The 27,199-nt window shown below is 42.5% G+C and overlaps 1 protein-coding gene across 3 annotated transcripts in view; it reads right to left on the bottom strand.

Annotated features, from left to right (window-relative positions):
- Positions 1-686: 686 nt before the first annotated feature.
- Positions 687-27,199, bottom strand: part of LZTS2 (leucine zipper tumor suppressor 2) — a 237,343-nt gene continuing 210,830 nt past the window's right edge. For all 3 annotated transcript variants that reach the window (XM_040361905.1, XM_040361904.1, XM_040361906.1), the window contains 4 exons: positions 21,577-22,098; positions 10,493-11,077; positions 7,790-8,059; positions 687-5,603 (listed from right to left, as the gene is read on the bottom strand). In XM_040361905.1, the coding sequence (XP_040217839.1) occupies positions 4,899-5,603; positions 7,790-8,059; positions 10,493-11,077; positions 21,577-22,059 (2,043 nt within the window). In that variant the 5' untranslated portion in view covers positions 22,060-22,098 and the 3' untranslated portion in view covers positions 687-4,898. The remainder of the gene's footprint in view (positions 5,604-7,789; positions 8,060-10,492; positions 11,078-21,576; positions 22,099-27,199) is intronic.

Below are 27,199 nucleotides of genomic sequence, written 5' to 3'. Positions count from 1 at the left end.
CTATTCCTTCCATAGATACCAACCATGGGACACCATTCTTCCTGCTAAAACTAAAAATGTTAAAACTAATGATGGAGCAATGTTTACTCCCACTGATGCCGGGACATTTCTACTCACACTGGCCACAGTTCGGCCCCCGTAAAGTTTGAAGGACATTAAACTGGCCCTTTGTTTAAAAAGTTTGGAGACCCCTGTGCTAGAGAATTGATGGACCACCCCCCACTTTTTTCTTTCTTCTGTTTTGCGTTTCATTTTCTTAATCCAGGGCTGTGGAGTCGGAGGAAATTTTGGGTACCTGGAGTCGGAGGAAATTTTGGGTACCTGGAATCTGAGTCGGAGTCAGCAAACAATGCAGCGACTCCAACTCCGACTCCTACTAAATTTAGATTGTCGGAACATTTAGGAGTCGAAACATTTATCTACCGACTCCACAGCCCTGTCTTAATCAATAGTTAAACATTTTGGGAATTTGTAATGATGACGTTTTTTTTTTCTTCCTTTGTTTGCATGAATGTTAACAGATATAAAATAAAGATTAAACAAGTTAAATGGTTGTTGCCCATGTTACCAATAAGGGATTTTGCTTCCCTTTTCTATCCTGCTATGGACTAAAAATGTACTGGTAATTTTGATCAACAGCATTTTTCTAGAGATGGAAATAAAAATAATAAACATGCCAGACAAAGTTTGATATAATCCTGGGGTGGACCAGGTTTTATTAGACTCGCTAACAAATAACCCATATTGCGTATGGGGATAAGTCACACTTATTGGCTTTACAAGAGAATTATACCTTTTTGGTGCCAATGCCCACTCTCTCCAGGTGGTAACCTCTAGCATGTGATTGCAACAACATTTTGTGCTGTCTGCAGGAGCACACTTTGTAGCCGTAGAAAAGTATTAAATTCATAGAAACTTGCACAATAAAAGCCATATTAAAATATGATCTTTGGATTTAAGCAGCTTATTTAGCATGTCTAACCTTACCCTACAATAACAGCATTATGCAATAAATTATGCATCATATGCAGTAATCCTCAGCAAGTGGAAATCATCTCAAATGATTTGACTATAGCAAACTGAAGTCTAACAAGCCACTATTCTAGGTCATCTATTCTGTATGTAGAATTTGCACTAAGCACTGCTTTCTTATACACATCTGTGTATCCATGGAGCAGAAATCTGAACCAGCTGTTATTGCCCGTAATTGGTATTAATCTCATATCTGTTGGTGAGCGATGATCTCATACCAGTGGGTGGTCAAAGAGACTACCAGTCCATCCTGTTGAGGGAGCAATCACAAAACCTGCCCCCCCTAAATGCCAATCCAAATTCCGTCTTTCCCCTTTCCATAGAAAGTATTTGGCTGATTCAAATGAATAAAGTACTGACAGTAAATCACAATTTTCATGGCAGGCAGCCTCGCTGCCAACCTCTACGTTGTAGCTTAAACATTTTCCAAGCTTTGTATAAAGCGGAGAAGGGTCAGAACCCCATAGCAGATTTGTACTGCCATCTGTGGCCCTGTTGGGTGGGAGATTCCCCTTACTTTATGCTCTAGTGATGTTGTTACCAGTGTAGAAAGTAGGAAGGAACATTTAAAAAGCGACAAAACAGAGATTTGGGTTCTTTAAAGTGGAGTTCCACCCACATTTTACACTCCTCACCATCCAGCACTAATGTGTATCGTTAAAACGAGTTGGAATTTAAAAAAAAATTGAATTACTTAATTTGTTACAGCTTTTTTCACTTCCTCCTTAATGGCCGCAGCCCAGCACATCATTTCCAGCCTTGCAACGTCTCCTGGGAGATGCGAGTCACCAATCCCAGGAGGTGATAGGTTTCCATAGCAAAGGGGCGGTGCCGCTCCAAGGCCGCCGTTGCTATGGAAACACAACCTACATACTATTATACTGCATGCGCAAGATCGGCAGGTGCATGCTGGGTAGCCAGCATGCACTGAATCCAGGAAGTAATACATTGCAGGTTCAGATGACCACACAGAAGTTGGCCGCAGTGTGCCTGGACTTCCTAAGGTAAAAAAAAAAAAAAAAAAACGATTTTATAGGGGCCATTTTATCTCAAAAATGTTGTCCGAAACATCGCTTTAAGATGGTAGTGAAAGGCTTAATTAGCCATTTGTTGCTGTTTGGGTCACGAATAAAGATTTCTCTTCACGTCTTGTAATAGTGACAACTTTATCATCATAACTGGAAGTGAGGGGAAAGATCCCCAAAAAGGCCACAGTTTTTGCAGGATAATCATCTTTTGTAAATCTACCTTAAAAGGCGCTTCAACTCAAACCCTACAATGCTGCAGTAAGGCAGTGGTTTGGTTCTCAGCCTACAACATGCTTTTACTAGCAGGATCTTCAGGTAAGAAACTTTACAACAGATTCATAAAAAACAAAAAAACAAATTAGTATGACATGTGATGCCAAATGTACAATGTACACTTTCATGCACACAAAACGGCGTCTTGTATTTGTTTTTCGATACAAATGAATCCAATCATCATCGTAAGTGCATTGAGCTGTGATGGTCAGCACAGAACACCACAGGCTTAATGCAAGGGCATATAGAATTTTTTTTTTTTTATTGTGGCCTGTGTATACCATACAAGGGTGCTGGCGTTTACCATTTAAAATGCAACATATGTGCACTTTGTTACACAGCACAACACACCAGAAGTGTGTCAAACACATCATTGTGCATATACTTGATTTCAAATGTAAATAAAAATAAAAAAAAGCCATAACGCGTGCCCACTGGTGTGAAAGGCTCCATCAATGCTGAACACAGCTTCGACAATTGCTGCAAGTCTAGGAAAAAATAACCTGTTAGTAGTCCTTGAGGACTAAAGCCAGGAAACATTGTAGTAGTGTGTATTTTAGAGTACCCACCTATAACAGACATGGTCTCTAAAATGAACCACAAAATATGTGCCCAGGCACAATGAAATGCAAACACAGTACGACTGTCAGTGTGCAAATACCATTAAGAGTCTATTTATAAAGCAATGAATGTGACTTTCACTAAACATTACTTGGTGGAGAATCTTCCAGGTCCACGTGGATTAAATGACAGTGATTGATTATTTAACAGAGAATGTTTATTGAAAGTCACACTGTCTGCTTCATAAATATACCCTTTAGTTTTTAAATAAGATGTAGTGTGAAGAGCACAAATGTGGCCATGTTAGTGAAAGAGTGCAACAGTTTTCCCACTATGATGCCAAGTTCTCAAACCAGGCCTCCTATACCAATACTAGTACCTGGTTTTAAAATGTGCAGCCAATTTTTCCTTCAACTGTGTATTTAAACACTTGGCTGACTTTTAAAATGTAATTTCACCAATTCATATCAGTTAAGGAATAAGCAATACTGTCCAAATATACTATATGGCCAAAAGATTGTGTAAACCTGACCATCACACCTAAACTTCATGACTCAAAGCATGTGGACACCCCTCCAAAGTTTTGAATTCAGGTGTCTCCAATGAAGGGTGCTGTTAACATATCAGCATACAAAGCCATTTTAGAAAACTGTGGGCTTTTAAGATTGTGGGAACATTATGGGGAAGGCCTTTCTATGTTTCGGCATAACTGTTCAGCAGAGCAAAAAGCCGACTCCATAATGATATGGTTTGACGAGTTTGGTATGCAGGAATCTAGCGGCCTGCATAGACCTACCTCAACCCAGTACAGGGGTGAATTAGAACGCCAATTGCAAGTCAGGTCGTCCTATTTAACTTCAGTAGCTGAATTCTTGAGTGCTTTGTTGTCAAAAAGGCCAAAGACACCCTTCAAAATCATGTGGAAATGCTTTCTAAGGAGAGTGGAGGATGCTGTAGCTGCAAATGTGGAAGGCAACTCCTGGGTAATGCCCCTGGTTTTGGAATGGCATGTCCATCAAGCTTGATCGAGTTGTACACAAGCTCTTGACCATATAGTGTACCTAGAGTTCATTACAGAATGTATTAAGCATACATAAAATGCTATTGCAATTACATGAGGTTATTAGAGTAAGAGTGGGACCCCAAAAGCCTGTATAACATATTTTAATTCTCTTGGTTTTCAGGGAGGCTTGTCATGAACTTGCCACCTCGCTTATAACAAAGAGAACAGATAGTCTTTTTATTATTGCATATGGTGTTATTTGACATTTTCGTTATGATTGTGCTCTAGCAAGTTGCCTACCTGAGATTGAAAGCGACTATGCTTGTCAAACAGAGAGAGAAGGTGCTAGTCATCGTTTGTACAAAACCAGTTATTTTGCTTTGGGAAACAAAAACTCTTATTTTACATTATTTACAAGACAACACATACATAAAAGAAGTCTCTGCATTAATTATGTGTGACCACAGACAAAATGGTGGCAGTTACATGTGACAGATAGCATTCAAAATATGGCTAGGCTATCATTAATAGCAACAAAATAAAGAGAGCAATAGAACAGCTCTATGGTGTTCTCAAAGCACAAACTATGATTTTTTTTGTCCTATGGAAGCACTTTTAATGTCACTACCCAGAATCCTCTTCTGCAGTGAGATATGAAGTTTAGGAGACAATATGGCTGTCCTGAGAACGGAAAGGATATTGCAAAACAGAAAGGTGCATTTTCTGTATGCATAGTTCAATGACATTGCTTTGGTCCTTTAGCCATGCCTAGCAAAACACGCGCGTGTAAGTAAGTGTATGTGTATGGCTTCTATGGATTTTTCTCAAATCTGCCTTTACACAATTAGTAAGACAATGCCATTTCTGTCAACGGTTTCTATATTCCTGTGCATATAAAAGCAAGTCCCATTTACATAATTTCAACTTCCCAGGATAAGTTGCTTTTTTGGCAACACCAACCATAGATCCAAGGAAAAGGCATTTGCGGTGTATTATTGGCATTAAATTTCTGTGGCTGTGATTTCCTCAAACTGAATCTCTGCGCCGTGTAAGTCAAATTCATCGAGCTCCCTTGCCTCGAGTTCTAGTGTCAACTGTTTAATGTCCCTCTCCAGCTCACGGTTCTGTTGGTACATCTGAATGTAGTTGTGTTGTAACTGCTTTTGATATCGGATCACCTTCTCCTTTTCCTCATGCCATATGCGCCGCTCTTCCTCAAAGCACTCTATTTGTTCTTGGTTTCTCCTGCGTTCGCTCACCAACGCCTCCCTGAGCCGTTCCATGTACTGTTTTAAGCCCTGCAGGTTTTCTGCGTTTTGCCGTTGTGCTTTGGCCTCATCGCTTTCATAAACTAAGAATGGGTCTTCCTTCTCCTGGCAATGGCAAAGCCCGTGTCGAAGGTTGGCTATGGCCGCCTCTCTAAGGCTTGTTACCTCTTGGTCCAGCTTACTGGCCTTCTCCCGAAGCAGTTCAGCTTCATTCTTTTTGCGTTGTAGTTCGTTCTCGCACACCTCTAGCTCTAGCGTCTTTGTATGCGACGTGTCCTGCAGCTCTTGCACTTGTTCCTCGCTGACCTGGAGGTCGGATCGAGCTTCTCTCAGCTGGGAACGAAGCAGTACTATTTCATTGGATTTCTGACTTAGTTCAGCCTGGGAATCCTTCAGCTGTTGTTTAAGAAGAGATATTTCGCCAGATTTCTGACAAACCTAGGAGGAAAATCATAAAACCAAAAATTATTTCTGCTGTTCATTAGACAAACTACAAAAACATTCTAAAAGGAACATGCTAGAGATCAACAATGCTGTCAGGGTTGTGTGGTTTACTTTACGGTTTGTAAACTCAAAAAATATTTTTGCTGTTCGCTTATTATTTTACATGTTCCTTTGAAAACTCTTTCATTGTTTTGGTTGATTTATGACCACCTATTGACTCGGCCAACATTTGCCTCCTTCAGTTAATGGGTGAGGAAGCTAACCACAGGGTTCAACCCATTAGGTAGCATTGTCATTCAACTGTGCAAGGCTTAGACTGCAATAAAAATAATGCCAGAGGCTCCAACTTTACTCTGCCTTAAGCTGGGTACACAGCTTACTGAACTGGATGAATTTTGAGCTATGTGTAACCATCTCTGTTCAACAGAAGACCGGCTTTTGCCGAACATTGCTGCTGCAAAACCAGCATTCGATCAGCCGCTGCAGAGCTGATAGTGTATTCTGACAGAAGAGGAGTCCCTGTTGTCAGGATACAGTAGCACAGCAGGGAAGATTCCTGCATCCACATCGTTTGTGTGGATGCAGGAATCTGGTTTTTTTTCATTCAGCCTGCTGATCGAAACCCACAGTGTGTACCCAACTTTACTCTGTAAAGATTTCCCATGCCTTCCTATTATGAGAATAGGGATACCGAATTGTCAATAAAATCCTGACAGAGGCTCAATACACAAAGGGGTGGATGATACCCGACATGTTTCGGAGACACAATGGCTGGGTTTATTCAGAGCACATATGTATAATTCCTTACTCAGGGTTTATGTATGGGCAGAGAATGTTTATTTCTTAACCCATAGAATGTTTACACGTATAGGCAGAAACAGAGGAGACATGTCAAATGGATGGATCCTCAGAGGATCTGCGTGGGTCCACCTACCAATAGTTTTCAACACGCCTGCCTGCCCTGCTAAAAAAGCTAATTAACCTTTATATCCACTTGGATAGTAGTACATATACATCTATAAACTCCCCCTTTTTGTGCGCAATACATACGGGTTGGGCTCTCCGCTCTCCAAGGATCCATCCATCTGACGTGCCTCCTCGCTTTCTGCCTATACATGTAAACATTCTATGGGATAAAAACTAAACAGTCTCTGCCCATACATAAACCCTCAATAAGGAATTATTCATATGTGCTCTGAATAAACCCAGCCATTGTGTCTCCGCAACACGTTGGGTATCATCCACCCCTTTGTGTATTGACCCACCAGTCAACATTTGGGTGTGCAATTTATGTATTTTGTCAATTCCAATTGCATGTCAGTTCTTTGTTTTTAACAAACTTTTTCTACAATTTTTTTTATATTGTTACTATTGTGTTTACTACAATTAATAAATATTCTATATTTTTATATATACTTGTTTGCCAATTCCATAATTTTGTCCTAATCCACACCATCCCAGGGGCATTAATTTTCCAAATTTTCAGATTTAATTGGGATGTGATTAGGTGCACTGGAATTGTATAATCACTGGTTAGCTTCATCTCCTTTCTTCTTTTTTATATTGCATTATACACATTGCATTATAGTGAAATGGGGTAAAGTCAGTGTTATCGCATGCTTTATCAAATGGGCTCTAGATCAGTTCACAAATATCAATGCAGTGCATGTATATAGTCCAGCTCATCCATTGACTCTTAAATTATAAAACTCAAGCAGCTTTAATGCCGCGTACACACGACCGTTTTTCATGACGGGAAAAATGCCATTTTTTTAATTGGTCATGAAAAACGGTCGTGTGTATGCTTCAGAGCATTTTTCACGACAGGAAAATAGAAAACTGCTCTATTTTTTCTCGTCGTGAAAAACGATTGTGTGTACGCTTTAACGAGGGGGAAAAAAATGCGCATGCTCAGAAGCAAGTATGAGAAGGGGAATTTAGCAAAAGCAGCCCAATTGGTGGCGCCATTCGAATGGAACTTCCCCTTTATAGTGCCGTTGTACGTGTTGTACGTCACCGCGCTTTGCTCGAGCATTTTTTTCCACGAACGTATGCATGCAAGGCAGGCTTGAGAAAAATCACGACAAATCACGTTGAGAAAAACGTCCGTTTTTTTCCATTACATGAATAACGGTCGTGTGTACGCGGCATAACTTGAATGGATCATGTTTTTAACGTACCTCCCACTTTGTTTCCTCCAGTCGCGGACCGAGCTCCGTATGTTCCCTCTCAAACGAGGCGCAGCGTTTCTCCAGGAGCTCCCTCTCCTGCAGGAGCTGGGAAAAGTCCTCCTGCAGTTTCTTCTTCTCCTGCTGCAGCTGAAAGATTTGCAGTTGTAGAACTTGTTGCATCCTCTGTGCCTTCTGGGAAGCCTGCTTCATTTTAAGGGCACAGCTCTGACGCAAGTCCTCCATCTCCTGCTCAAAACGCTTCTGTTTCTCTTCATAGACCTGCAGAAAGAAACCATATAAATCAATCTGTTTCCAGACAGCTCTTAATATAATGTTACATGCAGACTACAGATAATGTTATTACTGCCAAATCAATGCAACTTAAAGATGTTATTAAGGTCCACTAGGAGATTATAGTTCATGAGAAATTCTTTAGTCATTTAAAGGGATGCTCCGTCACATCAATTTAGCAGGGGAGACTGTATACCTGCTTGTGTTTTTTTGTATTTCTGCCATTGCTTAGATACACCAGGCTGTACTGTTGTTGTCAAGGACTCCTGTCCTGAGACAAGTAACCCAACGTCTATGATTTTGTGGATCAGACAGAGCTAACTCCACCTCTCTCTGCACACATTATAATTATACACATGCCAAGACTGTCCATTCTAATTATGCAAGCTCAAAAATTCATTATTTTTCCTCCGAACAATGCTTTAAGGAGAAGATCAGAGGGAGGTTACACAAGCAAGAATGGCCACCAGTAGATTGCATTCCATCCCAGAGGACTCCTGAAAGCTCAAATAAGTCCAAAAAGCAAGTTACATAAAAATCAAATAAAAAAGGGACCAGTCAAGACTAAAAGTAGGATCCTGCCATTGCGGGCTTGTTTTTGAATTTGAGACGGTCATCTTTCTTCTTCTTATTGGGTGAGTCGCTAAACTTGATCTAGCATGTAGTCAAGTGTTCCATGTCAGAAAGTTGCTAAAGTAATGACGGAAGAAGAAACATGATGGCCCCAAGTTTGCCCTTAAAAAAAAAAAAATAGTACAGTTCTCATTTCCCTCCTGGCAGATTCACACAAAGAGTGTCATTTTGCTTAATCAGAGCAGAGAAAAGTTGGCCATACGTTGATCAAAATTCAGCTAGTTCCATCGAAATTCAGCTGGTTCAGCAGGGACTGTCTGAATTTCAATCCACGTATGGGCAGGCTGGTTGTACACAAGTTGATCTATTGATCAACCTGTGTGCAACCAGCCGTTTGGGTTTTTCCTGAACGATTAGTGGCTGCACTGATCAGTGTATTCTGATGACGGGGAAGGTTCCTGCGGTTAGAATACAACAGACCAGCCCAGGGAGGCTTCCCTGAATCATCTTTAATGTGTGGATGGGGGAATCAAAGCATTTTCGTTTGTTCAACTAAAAAAAAATGCATAACATATGGCCTTCATAAAGCTGGCTATATACAAATAGACTTCTAAACTTCCAATGTCATTTGAAAGTACAGTCAACCCCCCAAATTCGCAGGTTCTTTAAGAACCCACAAATTGTGAAAATCCGCAAGATTTTGGCTGTGGTAAAAAAAAAAAAAATGCCTATAAATGGTACACAAAGGGGCAGCTTCAAAGTCGCCCAACTCCCGTCCTTCTCTGAAGCCATACAGGACGACTTCAGTACGGCTTGCAAAACGACTTCTGTATAGAAGTCAATGCAAGCCGCTCTGAAGTCACCTCCAAGTAGTACAGGAACCTTTTTATAAGTCGGAGAGACTTGAATTGCTCCTATTAGAACGGTTGCATTGTACTGCATGGAGCGCAATTTTTTAGGCTGACAGGTCGCCCGTATGTGAACTGGCCCTTATAATGCGCGGGAATGCTAAAAGCGGATGGAAAAAACCTGCAAACTCTGAACCGCGACTTTGCGGGGGTCGTCTGTACTTGAAAATTTTCAACACTTCACATTAAACATTATCACCAGGACTGAAAATGAGGAAAAATCCCAAACGTTAAAGAGTCGCCAGAAAAGAAGTAAAAGGGAAATCTTCCAATGGGGACATTTTTTTCCATTAGATGTTCAAGAAGGAAACTTCCTTATTCTGGAGAGATTTCATTACTTCTTGTTGGGTCTATGGGACAGGGTACAAAGATAATTCTCTCCAAAAGGCCAAAGACAGGAAAAAAATGACAAGTTTTTATTCATTCCCTACTCAATTATAAAGTGACTTTGGATATACTATAAGATTCTCTTTTCAGAACTTCAATAATGTTGGATGAATTAGAAATGACTGGAAAAAAAAAACTTGATAAGAGCCGGTTCACACTGGGGCGACTCAGCCGCCTGACGAGTCGCGTCCCATTCAATGCAATGGAAGCGTTCTAAAAGGAGCAACGCAAGTCGCTCTGACTTAGAAAAAGGTTCTTGCACGACTTCGGGGGCGGCTCGGGGCGACCTGCATTGACTTCTATACAGAAGTCGTTTTGCAGGTCGCCTCTGAAGTCGTCTTCAGGGCGACTTGCAGAGTCGGCCCAGAAGTCGCGCCGCGGAAGTGTGAACCGGCTCTAATTCACTAAAGGTCTACATCAACAACTTTCTTATTGTCTAAATACAGAACATCTGCTTATCTAGGACATCATTTAGACCAATATTCAGCAACCAAAAGTTTTACACCAACATTGGTCAAAATTCCCCAAAACAGTAAGGATTTTGTATTCTTGCCTGGCAAATTGCAGCTTCGTTTTCATCCAGATTCTCTTTCAGATGCTGCAGTTCCAGTTCCCGGTCCTTCAGCTTCTCCTCCAGTTCTCTGAGGAGAATCTCCTCATTAATTGGAGACCGGTCACAAGAACCACTATCTGATGACTGGTTGCCCCCTCTGCTTAATGACCCTGTGCTCTTACTAGAGGATGAGCGGCCGCTATCAGAGTTCGATGGCCGAGTCCTGGCCCTGGAGGTCCTCTCAGAAAACACGTTTGCGTGATTATCCAGGTTGATGTGACTCATAGACATACTGACTGGCTCCATTTGATGGCTGCAGTTCGTACTGTAGGTGGGAAGACTGGAAAGAGAATTCCTGCCAGAATCAGACATGGTCCCAGAGACAGAACTGTTCCTGCAGCTGAAGGAGCTGTGCTTCTCACTCGTGCCTCCTGAGTTCCCATTGAAAAGGAGGTTCAGGCTTCCCTGACTGTCAGATAAGTTGGCTGCTCCATTCCTCTGGACAAGAAACTGCAGGGAGGTGTTGCGCTTTTTCGGCACCACTGGCTTGAAAGCTGTAGGTTTTATTAATGTCTTTTCAATGTTCTGTAAATGAGAAAACAGAATTTAAGGAAAGAAAAAGCAGAAACCTCATTTGTTCAATCAAATCAAACCTCTACTTCACGACACAGGATAATGCCTTTTGGTCATGTTTATTGTAATGTTATTTTTTACAGTTTATTTTACTGCAGTTTAGGCCTCATGCACACTGGACGTTTTTTGATGTTTTTACAGCAGCTGTTTTTGGCAGTAGACAATAATTAAACTCTCCATCATGTTATCCCCTGTGTCCATACACACATAGGCTGTTATCAGCAGTTTTGGGCAGTGGTGTTTTTCGAGCAGTAAAAAAAAAAAACTAGTGGGTTCTGAAAGACGTTTTCACCTGTAAAAACGCTCTAACGCTGATAAACGTCGATAAACTCACACACAAGCGTTTGACATTTTTGATCCATTGGAAAAAAAAAAGCGATAACGTGGAAAAACGCTAAAAACGCTAATAAACGCAAAAAAAAAAACCCTATTGCAAAAACGTTGAAAAACTCACTGAAAAGCTACTGCCGTTTTTATAATGTTATTTTAACGTCCAGTGTGCATGAGGCCCAATATTTATATGATTTTTTTTTTTTTTTTTAAACAAATACAATTTTAAACACAACATCAATGATAATTCACAAAGCATGCTGGGCTTTCCAAAAAGAAAGCCTGGGACTACCTGCATGGATGTAAACAAAAAACATCTACAGTATGTGCATCCATATCGGTCCACCAGATTCAACTGTTTGGACACAGCAGTGGGAGGCGTGTGTTTGCTGTTATTTAGGAGTGTATGTAATCTGAGGTCACTACTATTTAGGCCAGGTCTGCCCAACCAGTGGCCTGGGGGCCACATGTGGCCCGTGGAGCCCTCTGATGTGGCCCGCGACCTCCTGCTCTGGGAAGGAATAGATAGAATACTGTTATTAAAGGTAATTTTATTAATAAAATCACAATGTATATATGGGCATATCTGTTCTGAAATGGTTACTGGGCTGCTTTCAAACTGATCCACAGATGTAGAGCATTGCACCTGCGGGTTACCTGCACTAAGCCATAGACTTCTGTTATTACCTGCACGTTTGGTGAGCTTTCTGAAATTGCACCACACCTGCAGAATATAATAGAAGTCTATTGCAAAGTGCAGAAAAGCCAACTGTGTAGGTAAACCGCAGCACATCAGTGTGAAAGAAGCCATGGGCCCCTTTCACACGGTCAGTCCGACCCAATTGGACCCGCCACTCACCTCCAAGGAATGGCAGATGTAAACCGACTTGTGTCCTACCTCCAATCAGTTCCAGCTGTGTCCGTGTCTGCTCTGCACATGCAGAGCGGACATGGACCTGCCATCCGCCCGCTCCGCTGATTGTGGCCCGCGACCAGTTACCAAGTCGCTTAAGCGGCCCTCGCGCTTCAAAAGGTTGGGCACCCCTGATTTAGGCCTATTTTAGAACTATCCTTCAGGACACAAAACAATGCTTTTTGGTCATATTTCTTTTTTACATTACACATCCATAAACTGCAGTTTTTTATCACCGATTTATAGGAAGTCATTAATTAGCATAAACATAACGTTTTAAGCGCAGCACCATTAATAACCAATGCACAAAGTACGCTGGGCTTTCTAAGAAACAAGCCTAGCACTGCCTGCATGCATGGAAGCAGCCTATTCAACTAGCTACATCAGTAAGATGGGTTCACCAGATGCAACTCCTATGACACAGGAGGAGGTGTGTGTGCTCTATTGGTTATTTGGCAGTGTGTGTAATCTGATCTCCCTGCTATTTAGGTCTATTTTACAACAGCAGCTGCTGTCTGAGCTTTCAGAAAGCTAGTGCATACATAGAGCTCAATCTGCACATGGCAAATTTAGCAATATTTCCTAGTTACTGGATGAAAAAGAAACAAGTTTTGGTACATACATTTTTAGTTCAAGCTAATGAACATAATAAATACATACAAGAAAAATAATTACCGTATATACTCGAGTATAAGCCGAGTTTTTCAGCACATTTTTTTGTGCTGAAAATGCCCCCCTCTGCTTATACTCGAGTCACCTTTTTGCGCTTGATCTCCCGGACTTTGGGTACCCGGTACTGGCCGGCCTAGGCCCCCTGCACTCCAAACTTGGCACACATATAGCCTCACTCTTCCTCTACAAGTGTAAAAAGTTTGTTGCCCGAGGGACCTACGGCCTGGGAAACACAGATTTCTCAAATCCGGGCAACCATTTCCATAGACTCCCATGTTAAATGGTAATTTCTCCGGTAAATTTGGGGACCCGGTACTGGCCGGTCGTAGGTCCCCTGGACCTGGAACTTAGCACACATGTAGCCCCATTTCTCCTCTACAAGTGTGCAAAGTTTGTTGTCTGGGGGGACCTACGCCCGGGGAGCACCGATTTTTCAAATCCGGGCACCCCTTCGATAGACTCCCATGTTAAACGTCAGACTAGGCATGGGCACAGTGAGGCAAGGGCACAGTGAGACATGCACATGGACACAGTGAGGCAAAGTGAGGCAAAGTGAGGCACAGTGAGGCACAGTGAGGCACAGTGAGGCACAGTGAGGCACAGTGAGGCATGCAGATGGACACCCTAGGCCAGTGATGGTGAACCTTGGCACCCCAGATGTTTTGGAACTACATTTCCCATGATGCTAAACTACACTGCAGAGTGCATGAGCATCATGGGAAAGGTAGTTCCAAAACATCTGGGGTGCCAAGGTTCGCCATCACTGCCCTAGGCTTATACTCAAGTCAATAAGTTTTCCCATTTTTTTTGTGGTAAAATTAGGTGCCTCGGCTTATATTCGGGTCGGCTTATTCCCAAGTATATACGGTAAGTAATATAAAAAACTGCTGAGGTTGCCGGCTCTGAGCGTATGTATGGATTTGAGACACCAGACTGAATTCCTTTGTGTGGCAGGGACCAATGTGAATGCATGCTCCCGATCAGTGGTGGGCAAAAGGTGAACCTCGGCCTCACTTCAACTAGGTTGTGTTTTTTTCGGTCTGCTCCTACAACTACTGCTGTCAAGCCACAGCTCTCACACTCCCCCCAACAACCAACATAAAAAAAAAAACACACCATGTGTGTAACCGCCCACCCCCAGCTGTTGGAGACCAAAGAAATGGCCGTACTTGTGCAGCACAACCTCTATGCCCACTAAGGGCAGCCGGGGGACAGGAGGGTGGACAATAGGTGCACCAAAGATCACAGGGTGGTACGCCCATCTAGTTCAGCAGGATCTCCCTGGGTGCTGGACAACCCTGCCCCAGCATTGATTGCATGCAAGTCTTCCTGGTGTACACGTTTTTAAAATACTGTGATTAATTCACCTGTAGTGAATCTTTTGTGAATGTCACATTATCTACTTTAGAAATATTTCCCTATGTATTTGTACAAAGTGTCCCCAATGAAAGTTATAGTATGTTTCCTTTTAAGTGCATGTGTCACCCAAAGGAGTGAAAAGCAGATGTTCTTTTATCACTGAACCCTAGCAGACCCCACTTCCCAGGCCGACGCAAATTAATAAATTTGCCATAGTGTGACAGGAGTCCACTATAAGACTGAGAGGCCCTCTACCAGATGCTTTAAAATGCATGAGTCAGTGTCATGGTAATTGTTGTGGAGTAATTACATTAAATGAGCGATGCTGGAAAAACTGCCAGGAAAAAAAAAAAGGGAAAAAAAAGAGAAATATAAAATTACTCGCTCGTCTAGACTTTCCTTAATCAATATACCAATGCAGCTGGCGTCAATTTTAGCAAGTCGTTAGTTGCCGTTAGTTTCGCTAAGTGAGGAATATATTTATCAGAAAGCAAGTGCAGCCATTAGAGGGGATGTATTAATCACTATATTTATAGAGCCCCAGTATATTTAAATTTATATTCTAATAGTACTATTTATTCAACTCTAAATAAAATAAAAAATATTTACAGCATATATATATATATATATCGTATTTATCAGCGTATACCGCGCACTATTTTGCCCTGAAAATCAGGGCAAAATCGTGGGTGCGCGATATACGCCGATACCCGCCACGAGTTTGAATACTGCGCCGGCATATACCGAGCGCAGTACACTCGTGTATCTTCGACAGTTGCCGAGCCTGCCCGAAGATACACGAGTGTACTGCGCTCGGTATATGCCGGCGCAGTATTCAAACTCGTGGTGGGAAACGAGCGGTGAGGACGCCGGGCCCGCCGAAAAGGACACCCGACCCACCGAAGAGGACACCCGACCCGCTGAAGAGGACACCCGACGAAGACGGACGCCGGACCCGCCAAAGAGGACACCCGAAGCCGCAGAAGGACGCCGGACCTGACGAGGCCGCCGATGGACGCCGCGCAAGACACCAAAACTGTAAGTACAAAAAAACTAAAAAACTTTTTTTCCACAGGATTAGGGGCCACTTTAGGGGTGCGCGGTATACGTGGGAGCGCGTTATACCGCGATAAATACGGTATATATATATTTGTATTTGTATGTGTATATATATATATGTATATATTTTACCTGTGATGGTTTCTGGTGTAAAGAGCCCAACCCAACCCCTGCCAGTTACCTACGGCAGCTCGGCATTGGGAGTATACTCAACTGATAGGACAAATCAGACCTAGATATAGGTAATGCAATGTTGGGAGTCTTACAACTTCCATGGTTTTGTACATTTTTATCATATGCATCAACGTGTGGCTGGCAGACAACCCTGGAAAAGACCTAGCTTAAAGGAACTAAACATTAACTTTCTAGGAAAGTCCAAGATGTCTGCTAGATTGTACTAGGCTTTAGATTACAGTCATTACAGACTATTCGTTTGTTTTCATTTAACCCAGTGGGCTTAACTTAAAAAAAAAATGAAGAGCTCAGAAGGAGGAGCTGCACTAACTTTCTGATGTTAGTGCAGTGATCTCCCGCCGCTGAGCTACTGTGTTCTGACAGCAAGATTGCCCCCTTCCCACTGAACACATTGATTGAATGACAACAGGCTTTTTTTCGGTCATGCCCCTTGACCAGCTGCTGTACACACGGGCCGTATGTCAGCCAGTTTTAATGAACCAGCCGATGCCGCCCAATATTTGTCCTGTGTGTATGGCCCTTAAATGTCACCTGATTCTATCAGAGCTAGCAAAATACTAGTAATGCATTGAGACGAGAACAGGGGCAAGACGGCACAATAAAGATCACTATTGGGGGAAAATAGCTGGCAACTTAAAGTGATTCTAAAGGTTAAAATTAAAAACAACCATGTTATCCTTACCTGCTGTGTGTAATAGTTATGCACACAGCAGCTCTGATCCTCTTCTTTTTGGGTCCCCCACCGGTGGTCTTGGCTTCTCTCCCTTGCCAAGTGCCCCCTATAGCAAACCTCTTGTTATGGAGGCAATCCAGCAGGCTTGCTCCCAAGCCACGCTCCTGTGAATGGACATTGTCCATTCACAGAGCGTGACTTGGCCACGCCCCAGGACCGTCTCCTACAGTTGATTCAGCTGCAGGATCAGGGCATCTCCGATGCAGAGCATGCTCAGGGATGGCAGTAGGCAGATGTGAGTGCATGAGTGCATCGGCACACACGAGGAAAATACTTTTGAAGGATGGCCTGGTGTCAAGAAAGGCAGGAAAGAAGCCAATTCTCTCCAGGAAAAACATTAGGGACGGAATGATATTCTGCAAAAGGTAGAGGTTTTGGATTGCATGGCGTAAAGTAATTTTCTCTGATGAATCCCCTTTCCGACTGTTTGGGGCATACGGAAAAAACCTTGTCCGTAGAAGAAAACCATCAGTCCCGTGTCATGCCAACAGTAAAGCATCCCGAGACCATTCATGTCTGGGGTTGCTTCTCAGCCAAGCGAGTGGTGGGCTCACTCACAATTGTGCCTAAAAACACAGCCATGAATAAAGAATGACACAAAAGCATCCTCCGAGAGCAACTTCTCCCAACCAACCAACCAAGAAGTTTGGTGAGGAACAATGCCTTTTCCAGCATGATGGAGCATCTTGCCATAAGGCAAAAGTGATTATGCAAGAATGGTCTGCCAGTCGGGATGTGGCCCAGGAGTTGATTGACAGCATGCCGGGGGGAGTTGCAAAGGTCTTGAAAAAGAAGAGTCAACACTGCAAATATTGACTCTTTGCATAAACTTAAAGCGGGAGTTCACCCTAAAAAAAAAAAATGTAAGATTAGATTCATGCTCATTTTGTCAAGGGGAATTTGGGTAGTTTTTTTTAAAAACGAAGCAGTACTTACCGTTTTAGAGAGCGATCTTCTCCGCCGCTTCCGGGTATGGTCTTCGGGACTGGGTGTTCCTTCTTGATTGACAGTCTTCCGACAGGCTTCCGACGGTCGCATCTATCGCGTCACGAGTAGCCGAAAGAAGCCGAACGTTGGTGCGGCTCTATACGGCGCCTGCGCACCGACGTTCGGCTACTTTTGGAAAATCGTGACGCGATAGATGCGACCGTCGGAAGCCTGTCGGAAGACTGTCAATCAAGAAGGAACGCCCAGTCCCGCAGCCCATACCCGGAAGCGGCGGAGAAGATGCATCTCTAAAACGGTAAGTACGGCTTCGATTTAAAAAAAACTACCCGATTCCCCTTGACAAAATGAGCATGAATCTAAGGTTAAAAAATGTGATTTCCGGGTGAACCTCCACTTTAAGGTAGAAAAAAAAAAAAACTTCTGTCTTTAGAAGCACTTTGAAGCAAATGTGTCTCAATTTTTGAAGCTGTACAGTTAAACCCATATCTGTTTCTACAATAGGCCATGTATATCTTTATACATATGTTTCTTACAGTGTTGCAATACAGAGGCAAAACAGTTATTTGGTTACAATATTACTATCATTATATGAATGGAAAGAGGAATGTAGCTACAAGGCCAACATGAATCCCTATATTAAGAGAGGAGCAAAAAGTCTAATGCCGCATACACACGATCGGAAATTCCGACAAGAAAAACGTGGATTTTTTTCCGACAACATTTTGGCTCAAGCTTGAGTTGCATACACGGTCACACAAAATTCCAACACTACGATGTGCCGAGAAAATTTTAGCTTTCAAATTTTTGCTGTTGGAAATTCCGACAGAAAAAGTCAGATGCAGCCTACACGCAGTCGGAATTTCCAACCAAAACCTCACATCAAACTTTTCTTGTCGGAATTTCCGATCGTGTGTACGCGGCATAAGCATTCTTTACTAGTTAAGGCATACTGGGACTTTCACCTCAAGAATTAAAAGGTATCCTTAACCATTTGCCGTAAACTGCCATAGCTGGTTCACTTACCTTTTCCTTCCATTTCCCTTCTAAATGTTTTTTTTTCTTTGTTTTCATTGTCTGAATTTTTCACTTCCTGCTCCTCCTCAGTAAGCTGTCCTGGCTGACTAACCCCCAGCCAGAACGGCTCGGATGATGGGGGCAAGCTTACTGGGGAGAAACAGGAAGTAAGAAATTCATACAAAGTAAAAAAAAACATTTAGAAGGGAAATGGAAGGAGAAGGTAAGTGAACCAACAATGCATTAGCTTAAAGGAACCTATTTAGAAAATAAAAAAAAACCTTTACAACCCCTTTAAAGGAGGTCCTGTCATGCTTTTTTTCTATTACAAGGGATGTGTACATTCCTTTTAATAGGGATAAAAGTGACACAAATATTTTTTTTTAAAAAAAGGACAGTGTAAAAATAAAAAAAATAAAAGTAAAATAAATAAGAAAAATAAATATTTAAAGCGTCCTGTCCCGTCGAGCTCGCACGCAGAAGCGAACGCATACATGAGTCGCGCCCGCATATGAAGACAGTGTTCAAACCACACATGTGTGGTATCGCCGCGATCGTTGGAGCAAGCGCAAGAATTATAGCACTAGCCCTTGTCTGTCACTTAAAACTGGTAACCTGTAGGAATTTTTAAACATCGCTTATGGAGATTTTTAAAGGGTCAAAGTTTGTCGCCATTCCACAAGGGGGTGCAAAAAAATCCAATGACGTGGGAGCCGGGGGTGGGACCGAGTCCAGCATTCTGTGTCTAAAGATGCAAATGCTGGACTTGGGAGCGCACCCGCAAGGTAACCCCCCTGAGAGAGGGCTTCTCCCAGGAGGTTTGCCAATGCAAAAAAGGAGCCGCGAGAGACGCCGGGGGACCCCAGAAGATGAGGATCGGGGACACACTGTACAAAATGAACTGAACAGTGGAGGCAAGTATTGTATGTTTATTATTTTAGAAAAAAAAGGTGAGGGTTTACAAACCCTTTAATACTACTGGCTGCTGTGAACACTGTAGTTCATTCTTGTGAAAACGAAATTCCTAATAAGTATATTTTTTATTTTTTTACATAGTTACATTGGTCCAGCTTGGAATAATGTAGATATGTACAGTATATGCCACACCTGGCTGATTCCTGTGGAAATGGAGAATCACTGTAGTGTTCATAAATGAATGATAGACGAAATTACATTTTTGTACTAATTTTACATGTTTTTTTCTCCTTTAACTGAGGGACACAGCTGCATTTAGAAACCAGATGGTTTTGCAGGAGAATGCTAGGATAAAACTCATTGATTCCTGAATCCAGCTGTGTCACTCAATAAAGGGTAGAAAAATACACATTTTTTTTTCATATGATTATCTAAATAAAACTTAAAGTGGAGGTTCACCCCAAAAAAAAATTTTTTAACATTACATTCAGCCGAGTTGTCCTAATGACAATCTGCTGTTTGTTTTTTTTTTCCCCCCGTACATACCGTATTTTCACCGCCGCTTCCGGGTATGTCTTCTGTGGGACTGGGCGTTCCTAATTGATTGACAGGCTTCCGACCGTCGCATACTGCTCATCACGAGTTGCCGAAAAAAGCCGAACGTCAGTGCGCAGGCGCCGCATAGAGCCGCACCGACGTTCGGCTTCTTTCGGCAACTTGTGACGCGCTGTATGCGACGGTCGGAAGCCTGTCAATCAGATAGGATCGCCCAGCCCCGCAGAAGACACACCCGGAAGCGGCGGTGAAAATACGGTATGTACGGGGAAAAAAAAAACAGCCGATTGTCATTAGGACAAATCGGCTGAATGTAATGTTAAAAATTTATTTTTGGGTGAACCCCCGCTTTAACTCCTTTGCTAAAAAATGTATGTTTACAGAACTTAATGATAAATAATAAAAGTGCAGCACAAATAAAGTCCTTGACTGAAGAATCAAGAATTAAGATGACACCCAGTGAGATAGCAAAAATCTTCGGCAAATGTGATGATCCACCAGTAGAAGAAATGCCTCCTTACCAGATGAGTTGGACCATATGTTTTCACAAGTGGTCAAAGACAGCTTGTTCTTAAACCATAAGGGAGATGGTGCAGTGGAGTCCAACAGCCACGAGCAGCAGCAGAAAAGACGCGGGTGATGTCACAGGAAAAACTCCTCCCCCGTACGCACGTTACGTCCGGATTGGACTTTGCAGCGGTGGGTGGAGCTAGTACGTCACCCAGCGTCTATAAATGCCAGTCTGGTAACCAAGGAGAGAGTTATGGTGATTCGGCCGGCCCCCACCGGAAGCACAGGCAAAAACACACACCCCATTGGCCGAATTAAGACACATCCATCCCTGGGGTGACCATAAGACTAGCGTAAATACTAAAAATACCCATGTGTAACATGGAGCATTTTAATCATAGTATACTGTAGACATACACCCGCGACCTTTCATGCAAATATATGCAAATATACACCGCATATATTTGCATGAAAGGTGCTGAAAATGGGACTGGGGGAAATGTGTTCCTAGTCCCTTTCCCTGTCTCAGAGGGGAGATGTCAGAAGTCTGTTAAGACCCCTGATATCTCACCAAAGCCCCCCCAACAGGGCTGATTAAAAGAAAAAGAAAATTGCAATAAATAATTTAAAAAATAAAATGTAAATAATACAAAAAAAAAAAAGAACGCCACTGTCACGTGACATTAAAAAAAAGCATCGGTACTTGTACTCGGTCTCAAAAAAGTGGTATCGGGACAACCCTACTTTAAAGTTCATGTGCGTGTAAAGGCAGGCGTCCCAATACTTTTGATAATATAGTGTGTGTGTGTGTACAAAGACTAGGAAGGTCAAACTTCATCAACTAGATTATCATAAATTGACACTATAATTAATACATTAGAACAAATGAGAATTTGATGTAAAAATGCACAATGAAGAATACCAGGAATTCGCTTTATAATGAACCCTATTCATTTCCATGATTATTATAATTTACACATCAGTTTACCAGGGATAATTAACCCCACTTTAATGCACAAATTTGTATTACAATTTACCCAGTTGAGTACCTGCTACAAAAGCAAAGATTTGGAGTGTACTTTCTGTGTGTGCTTGGCATAGGATCCATATTTCTACATATCACCCCAGTAGCAGTGTCCCATAGAAGCTGGTCCAAATGTCTTATGTAGCACTGTATGTATCAAAGCTTTTTTTTTTTATATATATATAAAGTTTACATATTGTAGATCACAAAAAATATAACCTTACCTTTTCTAGTTTTCCAGAAACAGGAATAAGTTTGGGTGGAGGACCCCTTATATTTCCATTGATAGTCCTTTCTTCCCGTAGGTCATCCAAATCACTGCATGGGCTGTTGGGTGCTCTGGCTTCCAGCCACTCCTCTTTTAAGACCTCATTGACATAGGCATAGTTTCCATTACCGCCAGAAGCAGAAGCACAAGGTTTCTTTGTAGGAAGCCCAGTAAACAGTTGATCCTGGGAGTTATAATTATTTTTCAGGAGTCCTTCCTGCTGCTTAAAAAAGTTTGGCATGTTGGAAGGCTTGCGGCACTTGTTATTAAATTCGGAGGCCTTACACTGTTTGTCATGGTAAGGTCTTCCAGAGATTAGACTGCTCACACTTCCCATGGTGCTATCAGACACCGGAGACCTAGAGATCGGTGGGCTTTGGGGGATGGTGACCTCAGAGTTCTGATCAATGGACAGGGGAAGAGCCTGCACTGCAGCCATCTTGTAAGATATAGAAGGTTTTAGCTCCACATAAGCAACCTAAAGGGAAAAAAACAAGAAAGAAAAAATATGTTACATTTAATAAGTGGGAATTTAATTACTAGCTTGGATTTTTTTCAAACATTATTTCAATGATTCAAAGCCACAGGGAAATGCACCAGTTAGTGACAAAGGAATCAACATCCTCTGTGAGGAGATTGGACACCGACTATTCATCCACTAAGTTTTTAGCATTGTAGACAGGCTTTTAAAGAGGAAGTAAACCATGATGGGTTTTACTTCCTCTTTGTTTCCCTGCAAAGGTAAAGCATAATGGGCTACTATGCATTGCATTGTAGCTCATTATGTGACACTTGCCTGCAGGAGAAGCCCGCGATGTCCCCGTCTTCCTCGCTGGCAGCGAGCATCCATTCTTCTCCCCTCTTCCTTCCGGGGCCGCGAAATCCGGCTCTGTGACTGGCCGGAGTCGCGTGACGCCGCTTCCCGTCACGGCATGCCCCCAGCCTGAAATGGCACAGCGTGCACTTTCAAGACGGCGCATGTGCAGTAGAAGGCATCGTTCGGGGACATTGCAAATATCTCCTAGACCAGGGATCTCCAAACTACGGCCCTCCAACTGTTGAGAAACTACACGTCCCATGAGGCATTGTAAAAAACTCTGAGGCCCCGTACACACGTCCGAGGAACTCGAAGTGCCAAACACATCGAGTTCCTCGTCGAGTTCAGTGTTGAAGCCGCCGAGGATCTCGGCGGGCCGACTTTCCTAATTCAACAACGAGGAAATAGAGAACATGTTCTCTATTCGGCCCGACGAGTTCCTCGTCGGCTTCCTCGCTGAAAAGTATACACACGACCGAGTTTCTCGGCAGAATCCAGCTCCGATCGAGTTTCTGGCTGAATTCTGCCGAGAAACTCGGTCGTGTGTACGGGGCCTGACATTCACAGACATGCCTAGTCATGATGGGATTTGTAGTCCCTGAACAACTGGAGGGCCGTAGTTTGGAGACCCCAGTCCTACTCTGTGGAGGTATAGGAGATGTTTCAAGCACATACAGGTAAGCCTTAATCTAGGTTTACCTGTAGGTTAAAGTGGTTGTAAAGGGTTTACAACCACTTTAAGAGTTTTGCCCACGAGGTTCAATAAAACTTTTTTTTGTCTGAGCAAAGCATTGACTGGATTAGGTGGTGATTAATGCATTCATTTAGCTTTGCTACTGCACATTAAACTGAACAAGCATATCTTATCAGCAACAAGGCCAACTGGCATGTTTTAATATAAACAAATTAGCTAAAAGATAGCATTATGTATGTCGAGGTTAAAAAAAAAAAAAAACTTATTAAGTACTTCTCTGCAATATGTGCACCCCCCCATGCTGCAACTACACAACTGGTGATCCTGATAGGAATCCAGTGAGTTCCTTCCTATGTGTAGTGAGTTGACAACACTGTCTGCTGCACAGAAATCCTAAGTAGTGTTGTCGGCCCTGACTGGATTCACCCCTTTATGTTACATAGATGAGGAGAGAGGCATGTGTTCTGTAGTCCGGTAGGGGAGAACTCAGGCGTGGCTGACAACGCTGATTGAGTTCTTTGTATAGCAAATATGGTGCTGTCTGCTAGTAAAGAAAAAGCAAGCACACTATAAGTCTGCATTGAACACAAGCTGGAATTTTACATGAATAAAAATCAGAAATGACGCCAGATTAAAAGAGAAAGGTCTCTATTAATACCGTGCAGCATGGTTTCACATGATTGGACATTGCTTCTCCCCACTGGATCTCCGAGTTCAGAGTTTTCCTTTTACTTTCCTGGACACAAATCAAAGTACTGTAACGAAGATTTTCTCATTACTTTTAGAGTTGCAAATGAACATATATATATTTGGGCAGGGTGGCGGTCTAATAGGCCTTTTCCAGTTACTTTTATTGGAGAGCGTGCAACTACAATTTATCAAAAGATAAACATTTAATGGAATTTTATTTGGAAGAAAGTTTGTGTGCTAAAGTTACTAGGGAAAATATTTTTGTTAATAGGGATGTGAAAATGCCAAAGCCAACGTTGGCTGCTAAATTTACATCTAGAAAAGCGTGATTAAGTCAAAGCCTTTTAGCATCTGTCATGTCTAGCATTCTCACAACTTAAACATTAGTTACTGCCCTTAAGCTGGATACACACTATACAACTTTTGTTGTTTGATTTACTTTAGATTTACCTTCAACCATGTAGTTCAAGGGCCCGTGCTCCATCAGATATGGCAACCCGTCAAAACTTGTAGCGGAAGTGATGTTCCGTTGCGGCCATCTTGATACACCCCGCACTCAGCCGCAGTAAGCCTACAGTCTGAAGGCGCCAAGTGGACATCCTTTTATACCCACGAAGTCTTGCATTTCACACTTATTTTTACCGCTAAACTGAGCTTATATCAAGAAATACAGTAACTAGAAGTCTGTGACATTGTTTTGATGTTGAATTTTAAAAGCAGCGATCTTCTGTCAGATTAGCAAAGGTGTGAGATCAACAAGCTTGCCGCTGCTTTTAAAATTTATCATCAAAACAGTGTCACGGACTTCTAAATACTGTATTTGACAATATATAAGCTCAGTTTAGTGGTAAAAATAAGTGTAAAATGCAAAAGTTCGGTGGGTGTAAAAAGATGTCCGCTTGGTGACTTCAGACTGTAGGCTTAGTGTGGCCGAGTGCGGGGTGTACCAAGATGGCCGTGATGGAACGGCACTTTCAGTATGAAATCTAACGGGTCGCCAAATCTGACGGAACACCTGCTTGATTGCATACAAATTGAAAGTGTTTAGGTTTGAATTCAAATTATATGGTTTTGGTAAATCTAAGGCCTCGTACAGACGGGCAAACATGTACAATGAAAACGGTCCGCCAGACCGTTTTCAGCGTACATGTCTGCCCGGAGATTTCTGTATGATGGCTGTACACACCATCATACAGAAATCCACGTGTACTCGATACGCGGCGACGAGGCCGCGCCGTCGCGGCGACGTGCGCGGCCCTGGCAGTTCAATGCTTCCACGCATGCGTCAAAGTCATTCGACGCATGCGAGGGATGGCGGCCGCTCGGACATGTACGGTAGGTCTGTACAGACGACCGAACATGTCCGACGGACAGGATTCCAGCGGGCATGTTTCTAAACATGTTTAGAAATATTTGCCCACTCGAAATTGGCCCGGCGGGCAAATGTACGCTGGAATCCTGTCCGCTCGGCTGTACAGACGACCGAACATGTCTGCTGAAACTGGTCGTCTATCGGTAGGGAGAGCGTGACGTCACCCGCGATCACAGATTTGATTTATGCCTACACACACGTTTGTTTTCCTGGCACTGGACTTAGTGCCTTGCTTTGTAAGTGTGTTTTTTAAAGTTTATTAAATTTTTGTTATACCTGCACGGAGAAACACTATGTGCTGTTTTTCTTTTATATGCCTGGATTTGATGCTCGATTGCTGACTTTGCTCTGGAGATCATTGCCTTTTATTGCTTATACTATTGCTGGATTTCCTTTGGAGATACCCTTATGGGAATGCTGTTTATGACCTTATCTAACAGAGGGTCATATCTGTGAGGTGAGCGGCCATTACTACCGTTGGTGGAGGTGTCGCTTCTTATTTTCACGCTACAGCACCTGCATGATTCATATTCATCACCAGTCACTTTAGAAAGATTCAAACTGGACTTTCTATTTTTGGACTATAAGCGCTGCGCTCCTATACCGTGCCTTCCCATTGAAATCAATGGGAAAGCGCGGTAATACCCTTTTTCGGCCACTAGCGGGGGTTAAAACCTCACCGCTAGCGCCCGAATATTGCGGTAAACACGACGGTATAGCCGCGCTACAAATAGCGCGGCTATACCGTCACCGCGGCTGCACGCCTCAGTGTGAAAGCAGCCTTATGAATTAACAATCAGCACTGCTTATTCATTTATAAACAGTAAAATATCTCTGATCACCACAGGGCTGTGTATTCTATCTGCTGGGGTTGTTTTTGTTTACAAGTAGTTACAGATAGCTCACACAGACCTGGAGAGGCTGAATGATCATTGACTATATATACTATTGCTGGCTGTAATATCTCCCACAGAATGCCCAGAAGAAGAATGAACAGGCAGCACTGATTGCTCGTTGAGAATAGTAAAATATAATTTAGCACTGTGGGGCTGTGCGAGTTATCTGCGGCTGCTTGTAAACATACACAGCTCCGACAGGTAGAGCACATAGCTGCACAATGCTGGTCTTTTTTTTCTGGATGTACCATCAGCACTGTAAGAGCCATCACCATGCATGACACAATCCAGCCTGTACTTTCAGAATTGTTAAACATCCTATTCACAGAAATAACTTCTCAATGAAGTAGAAAGGAGTGGGTGTGTCCCCATCATTCCATCTGCACCGCTGTTCTGTCTGAAGAGTGAAGACCCATAAGTGTTAATGGTTTCAGTGCCAATAGAACACGAACAGGAAGAGGACAGGCATCCCTACCAGTGAAGATTTCTTTAGAATTCATTTGCCTGCATGATGTGGGATATGCTTCATTACAGGTAGTGATATGACTAAAGCTGTTTGTTTTTGTGTCTTTTTTAGCTTAAAGCGGAGTTCCGGCCACAATTTCACTTTTTAAATATAAATACCCCTGTAATACACAAGCTTAATGTATTCTAGTAAAGTTAGTCTGTAAACGAAGGTCCGTTTTGTTAGGTTGTTACAGCATTTAGACACTTTATAAAATAGAAATTGACTGGGGCCATCTTAAGTGTGGGCATCATGAAGCCAGACTGTATGAATTCCTGGATTGCAGATGCTCAGTGCTGCACAAGCAGTGTCAGATCAGGTTTCAGCACCTGTGCTGTCCAAGTCACATGATTCTTTGAGACTGGGGAGTGCACAGACTCCTGGAAAGTTACACCCACTACATTCCCAGGAGTCTGTGCGGTGTAGGTTAGGAAGCATTAAGCACCTAGGTGCAGGAAGTGGGAAGATTACCTATTCTACCTAGCAACAACACTTTGAAGGCATCTAAAAAAAAAAAATGTTTTCGTAAAGGACTAATGACATTTTTTTAAAACTACGGATGTAATGTTATATTTATGGGTGGAACGCCACTTTAACTTCAGCTT

The sequence above is a fragment of the Rana temporaria genome, chromosome 8 (assembly GCF_905171775.1).
Source record: "Rana temporaria chromosome 8, aRanTem1.1, whole genome shotgun sequence".
NCBI lineage: Eukaryota > Metazoa > Chordata > Amphibia > Anura > Ranidae > Rana > Rana temporaria.
This window is presented reverse-complemented; position numbering and strand designations above follow the sequence as displayed.